The sequence below is a fragment of the Phalangium opilio genome, unplaced genomic scaffold (assembly GCF_054372755.1).
Source record: "Phalangium opilio isolate 3A_F unplaced genomic scaffold, DU_Popi_V2 ptg000022l_1, whole genome shotgun sequence".
NCBI classification, from domain to species: domain Eukaryota; kingdom Metazoa; phylum Arthropoda; class Arachnida; order Opiliones; family Phalangiidae; genus Phalangium; species Phalangium opilio.
Genome location: NW_028324154.1, coordinates 3,558,943 through 3,566,293, shown reverse-complemented (window position 1 = coordinate 3,566,293; position 7,351 = coordinate 3,558,943). Strand labels below are relative to the sequence as shown.

The 7,351-nt window shown below is 38.7% G+C and overlaps 1 protein-coding gene across 1 annotated transcript; it reads left to right on the top strand.

Moving 5' to 3' along the window:
* Positions 1-6,521: 6,521 nt before the first annotated feature.
* Positions 6,522-7,002, top strand: LOC149695157 (uncharacterized). The gene is made up of 2 exons (XM_089867401.1): positions 6,522-6,571; positions 6,664-7,002. Coding segments are annotated over exons 1-2 (318 nt in total). The 5' UTR covers positions 6,522-6,569; the 3' UTR covers positions 6,980-7,002.
* Positions 7,003-7,351: the final 349 nt, after the last annotated feature.

Genomic DNA, 7,351 nt, shown 5'->3' with positions numbered 1-7,351 from the left:
AGATAAACCTCTCCGATACGAGACGCAATTAAGAGGTTATTCTTAGATAATTAAGACAATATAACTGATATTAATTACTTTAGTCGTCAGTAGTTTAACGTGATTTCACTGAAGTCGTTTTAAGAAACTTAATTCCTAAAATAATTTTAAACATAGCTATTGTTGACGTTTGAATTCTATCCTATGCCTTTTTAACAATTTTTCGAAATTTAGGGTATATAAGGCGATTGATTCACAATAAATGATAAGAAATCCGCAATTGCATGAACCTTTGGTTGAAGCCCTGCAATTGGGAGGCTAGACGTTTCTCGTAACCCTAGCCGATCGCCACGCACTTCTTGATTCTAACGTTGGGAGTAGAAGCCAAAAATTACTGCGAACACGTTTGCTCCGATTTGCCAACTGCGGACGCAGTGACCGACACACAGACAGACAGACACCCCCCCCCCACACACACGTCCAGTATAATACCTCTCCGTGACGTCATCGTCACTTAAAGAGGTAAAAATATAACGGGAATAATATATTTTAGGTTTAAAACCCTCTTTGCATTTATTTCGCTTGAAACCGTTTCGAAATACTCGAAAATTAGATTTGCCTTACCTTCCGGGCTGGATTGTGAACTTCCGGTTAGTTGTTGGACAACATATCTTTAAGATAAATTATGTGTTTGAAAGTAATCTACAATTGAAGCCTAATAACTTGTTAATCGGGTTAGTAGAACCAGAGTTATTAAACTTTTTCTCGATTTTGGAAATGTATTCTGAATATAGAAACCATAAAATGCTTTAAATTCCCATTTTTACATGAGGCTAATTTTCAGAGTCAGATTGTGAACTTCCGGTTAGTTGTAGGACAAAATATCTTAAGAGGTGAATTATGTGTTTGAAGGTGATCTACAATTGAAGCCTAATTACGTGTTAATCGGTTAAGTAGAACCGGAGTTATTAAACGTTTTGTCGATTTTGTCCGCCTTTTTCCAATATGGCGGACATTCCTTTAATGGGAGAGTGTGGGAGACCACACCCCGTTATAGAGCGCCCAAAAATCTATAAGATCTGAAATTTTCAGCTTTGTTTCAATTTGTTGCGGGTAACCTCTGTTTTTGAGCTAAAATGAATGTACTATAAATTAGAAGGCATAGCAAGCGGTTAATCAAAACTTTTGATTTTATTCACATAAACTAAATAAAAAATTAAACATAACTGAAGAGACTGAACCATGAGGTTCAGTAAATTATAGCGACTACATTTACCCGGGTGTAAATGAGAACTGCCTTATACAATAGAAAATTTCTCTTTATATAAAATTCCATTTGGATGCTAACTCCTATCAGGGTTGGCAAAAATCCGGATTTTTCTTGAAAAAGCCACTGGTATGGTTTTTTTGCTGGTTTAAACCGGATTTTATTGGTTTTATCCGACTTTTTTAAATACTCTCTAGTGCTTAATTTTAGCTCTTCTTTTTACAATCAGTGCGATAGTTGTCTTCTACTAGGCCCTCTGATTGAGAATCATTTTTATTGTACATAAAAGATGATAAAACTATAGACATTTCCCTACAGATGAGTAGGGCCCCTGATTTAATCGGGATTTTTCAATCCAACCCGATCTATATCGGGTCAAAAAAATCCTAGGTTGGATTAGAAAATTGCTTAAAACTGGTCGGGTCGGGTAGGGTTTTCATACTGTCTACCCGGGTAGACATTCTTATTATCTTCAAAAGGGCAGGGTCGAACCCAGGTACGCTTTTTTGTGATATTCAATGGGGCAGGGTTGGGCCCGGGTAGGATTTTTTGTGATCTTTAATGGGGCAGGGTCGGGCCCGGGTAGGTTCTTTGTGATCTTCAATAGGGCAGGGTCGGGCCCGGGTAGGGTTTTTTGTAATCTGATAAAGACTTTTCTAAACGCGCGGTCCGACCATCCAATTTAGCGTTGCGAAAAATTCAACTCAGTCTCACGAGTTTCGGGTAGGGCAGTGGGAGGAGGGTGCGTCAAAATAAGCCACAATATATGGGAATGGACCATTTCGATGAAATAAAGAGGTGTTGGTCAAACTTTTCCTTCCATCTCACTTTATGGTGCCTGCGCTGGACTCTATTATTATATTTTTTGAAAAATCCACTGGATTTTTCAACGTGGTTTAAACCGGTTTAATCCAGGTGGATAGAACCGGACTGGATACCAGCGTGCCAACCCTGACTCCTATCCGCAAAACGGGGAAGGGTGGCAAGCGGAACGATCTAGGATGTTTGGGGTTGATGTAGTTACGCGACGGCAGTGGACTGAGCATAAACCGGCGGTTTTAAAATGTGAGGCTTCCGTCCACTTTCGTCTGCAATGGGTCGTCTGCAACGGTAGGCCTAAACCGTTGCACGCTTCTATAATTTTAGTGTATGTAACTATATACTTGTTCCGTCGTTTTTTACCTCTCCGAGTGACGTATGTCACAGAGAGGTTCTGTAACGATCGTGTGTGTCTGTCTGTGTTTGTGTCTGTTGTTACACCCACGTGACCGCATTCGCAGTTTCCAAATCGGAGCAAACGTGTTCGCCATTTCCGAACTGCATTCACAGTCACGGAAATGGCTCCTCTACTTGAGTTATCACACCACCATCTTCTGGTCTTTGTCTATCCCACACGGACACCAGTTTGTACTTACTGGCTTCTAATCACCACCATCTTTCGGTCTTCGTTCATCCCACATGGACACCAGCCTGTATTCATTGGCTTCTAACACCACCATCTTCTGGTCATTGTCCATCTCACATGGACACCAGTCCGTACACACTGGCTTCTACACCACCATCTTCTGGTCTTTGTTTTTGTCCATCCCACATGGGCACCAATCTGTACATCTGGCTTCTACACCACCAACTTCTGGTCTTTGTTTTTGTCCATCCCACATGGACACCAGTCTGCACACCTGGCTTCTACTCCATCGTCATCGTTGGGTTTAAGACATTCGCGGCGATCATCTAGGGTTACGAGAAACGTCTAGCCTCCCTAAGGTGGGATCGCCACCAAAGGTTTTCGCAATTGCGGTTGTTCTTGCTTTTAGCTGTAGTTCGACACCCTTATATACTACCTATTTGAGTAAGGCGAAGCAACCGGCGTATGCTTCATTTCAAACGCCAATATTAGTCAAGTCTCTCAAGAATGTCTAATTGTTCTTTATCAACGCGATGTAACGCTCAATAAGGCGAACAACTAACGAAGAAAATATTTAATATTAATTATATTTATTTTAGTATTTAAGATAATCTTGTTTCTCAACTCAAAATTAAAACGGAAAGAGTTAAAAAGCAGTCTATGTTTTAGTCTGTGTGTGTTCGTCCGTTAGTGCACCGCGTTAGCAGTTCGCTTTGTTTTGTGGAAAGAAATCCTACAAAACCTTAATATTTGGTTTTCTCATAATGTATAATTAATATATGGAAATATTTTTCGTAATTTCGATGCCTTTAGTGGTTTTGTAGCTATAAAGCTCTGTTTCATTTTGATATCCCAAGAATATTTTTTATATTATTATTTGAAATCGATGTTTATATATTACTTAAGCTATACTACATCTGTTTATAGCATAATCCTTTCTAAAGTGATTTCAAGAAGAACGCGACTATTTTGGTCAAATGAACTTTTTTTGTCAATAGGCCTAGAGAACCAAAAAATAAACGCTTGGTTTTCGTTTCTGTAATGCAGAGACATTAACGGTTCAGAGTGAGCCGAAAGGTAAATACACTTTTAAATAATTAGGCTAAGATTTTATAATCATGGTGAAAAAATGGGCCGCGTTCAGCAGAGCTCAGCGCTGTTAGCAGTGTTATTTAATTTTGACGTGACGGTGCTCAGCGCTGGGCCAGCGCGGTCTTCAAAGAAAATAGTCGGGTTTTTGGATAACGTGACGTAAAACGCGTAGTTCTCAGCTTGGCGAAGAAAACATGGAGGAATTAATACAAATAGCTCTTGCTGATTCTGATGGGACTATAGCTATTTAATTGGCGTGAAACCAGTTGATCACGCGAGAATTTTAAGAGGCATGTGAGTTTCTAATTTTAATTATAAAAGTTGTTGTTATCTATCTCTTTAAATATGTTATCATACAATTTTTGTTAAGCCTTTGTACCTTGCACGCTTTATTGCGCTAGCTTCATTTTTAAAACACCGATGACCGGAGAAAAGCTATGACGACAAAGCCCACCGGTAAACGTTTTCCAAAATCCGCTGTCTTTTTTGGTGAGCTCCGCTAAACGCAGGCCAGATCAGTGAAAGGTCTGATCGTGATCAGATTATATCTTCGTGTTTTCATGCTTTTAATGGTGCTCATTTACTTCATTGTGTGTAGCCACAAATAAGCTTTGGTGTTATGTAACGTTAACAGTCATGTTGACAAACTGAGAGAATCGTTGAGGTGAAACGAGAGGATAGTGTTTACATGGCAACCCTGTTGTGAATATGGCTTTGAACATAGAGGGTATACAGTTGAGGAGTAGAAAATTTGGCCTTTACAAACACGTAAAGGTAATATCCCTCCAAAGTTTTATCTCTTCCTTTCCCGTTTTTCCCTCATCGGATGATTTTAATGTTTACAAGTATATGCTTATTGGATGTAAAATGTCGTCTGATTTACAGTATATTTGCTATGCTTTGTATACTGCTTTAATATTTCATAAATTTTAACTTCAGTATTTATTCATAAAAAAAAAGAAACATTTCTATATCTGGGTAAATAAGTTTGTAAGTAGTCCTCTAAACTCGGAGAGGTAATATTTTGGTTTTCCCAACTTGTTTTAAAAGTCAAAGAGGCCACACATTTCGGAACACGAGTTTACCATATGACAACACTCCTGAAGAAAAAGTAGCCCATGCTAGTCCGATTTGGCGACTATTTAGGGCTCGATGTTGAAAACTGTTGATTCCTCGTTAGGGTTCTTTTGGGAGAGCGAGTTTTAACTTAAGACCCGGACTGATACAAGTCTTAAGGCTTGTAAACTTTCTTAAACTAATTGAAATGACCTTTCTTAGACCTCTTTAATAAAAACTTAACACTTTATTTAAATATTTGCGACCCTTTGGTTTTGGTACGTTGCGGAGTTCTTGGGCGAGGATCTCGGTAGCTCGTTATTAAGGTACTGAGGATACAAAGGGAGAGTCCCTAAATTTATAGGTGCATCCGCAGGTCAATGTCGCCAGAGAGCCGGCATAATTTTTGCCTTGGCTCTTCTGCAGGGTTATAGTGACGTTGGCGTTGACCTGGGGTGACCGCTACCCAAATCCTTTCCCAATGACTGACGTAGGTAGCTTTTATGGAAAGTTTCTCAACGTGCGATGATCGTAGATTCAATGACGCCGAGAAACTTTCCCTTGTTGTAGGCTTAAAGCTATACATGTTTGAAATATTAGTAAAGATTTAGATACAAGATTTAGATAGAAGAAAAAGATAAAACCCTCCTTGAATAGGGTTGTACAACCAATTTTACGCGCTTTATAGAAGTAGGTTAACAGAAGTAAATTTTTCATATTCGCGTAAATATATACACTTTTTCACAACTCCATTTAAATTAGAGATACAACTTAACATAAAACAGATAGATCTAGAGTCTAGACGATTTTAAAGTATTAATCTTATTATGGGAAAATCTCTCGAAACTTCTTCGTGGTTGATAATTGATGATGTTTAAGGGTCTAGTGTCCAACATGCGCTTTAGAATGGTGTTTTTCATGTCTTGCACTATGGCACGAGAATACCACTTGCCGTCAATTCATTAAAGGCGATAAATTATTGAAAACATGGGCCAAGCAACTAAGTTACGGTCAAGTTAAAGCTCAAAAATGTCCGAAATGCAAGGTATAATAATTACAATAAATACAATTACTTTTAAACGTTAGTAGTACATATATGCCGTTCCTAGAACAGGTACAGTGGAAGGCAGGGAGGATTGAGGATTGCAAGATGGCGGGTGAGAAAACGTATGCCTTTTTTGATTGACTCGCCCCTCTCTCAGACCTGCAAGTGGGCGTTTTTTGATTGACTCACCCCTCTCATCCCCGCACCTGCAAGGGGTGTTTTTGATTGACAGGTCAATGAAGCGTGTTCGATTCTCGGATGTAGAAGTACATACATTGGAGTATGAAGATAGGATGAATTATGATTTAAGAAATAAACAGTATTTTAATATGTTAATTAGATTAAAATTTGAACCATTAATTTCCCCGGTATTAATCAAATGGTTAAGGGGGTATGAAACTCCAGATGACGTTGGGGGAAAATAAAGAATCCCCGTAAAAACCCAGCTCTACCGATTATTCTAGATCATTCCAGAAAATTTAAAATACCCCATAAAACCCAGGTTAACGTTGTTTAAGGCCATGACGTAAAATGTACAGTCAAAGTTCTAGATTGTTCGAGAATAATCTTTCCGAAAAAACCCACTGCGTAAACACCATTAATGTACAGTCAAAGCTAGGATGATTATCTTATTAAATAGTATAAATAGCCAGGACCCTGAGTTAAACCATCATCACAATCTCTCTAAAGTACGACGAGGAAGGAAGGACCATCCAACAAGTACAATGTAAGTATAGTTTTTGTGAACTTATTATTTTTAAAGTTAAAGTTTGAACCGTAAATATCAGTGTTAATGGGAGATTTTTTACCCTCACCAAGGCTTAAGAAATCCGTGGTCGTTGACTTTGATTTTCTTACCGGGCGAATTGTTGGAGTTGAACGGGAACAAATAGCCAAGGAGGTGGCGGTTACTACCGTGGAGAAAACACCGAGGGTTGGCTCATGGTCTTTCGCGCCCCCATACAGTGAAAAAGAACTTACATACGACACTGTGCGTCAGAACAGGTGGCTTCTTAACAACCTGCATGGTCTGGAATGGGATGATGGAGTAACGCCCTACGAAAAACTCGGCGAGTGCCTCCGATCTGCAGTTCAAGGCTACGACCGCGTATTTTGTAAGGGACAGGAAAAGTGATTATTTTTGCTGAACATTATTAATCGGGAAGTTATAGACTTGAATGGGGTGGGGTGCCCCAAAGCCAACGAAATAGACGATGATGGACACATGATTACATGTATGCTTAATCATAAAACTGTCCGTAATAATAAGAAGTATTTATGCGCACTATCTAAATGTATATTATTTTCCGAGTGCATTTATAACCACAAAGAAATTGTAAATAAAAATTTAGGAGACGAATAAAAATGAAATTAAAATTGTAACTTTTATTTTTTCATAGTTTTTTTTCTTTATTTTATATTTTTTTTTCTAAATTTGATATGCTAATTCAAAGTGTTCACACACACTGCGGTTAACCGCAACACCGATGTGTTGAACTAACGCTCT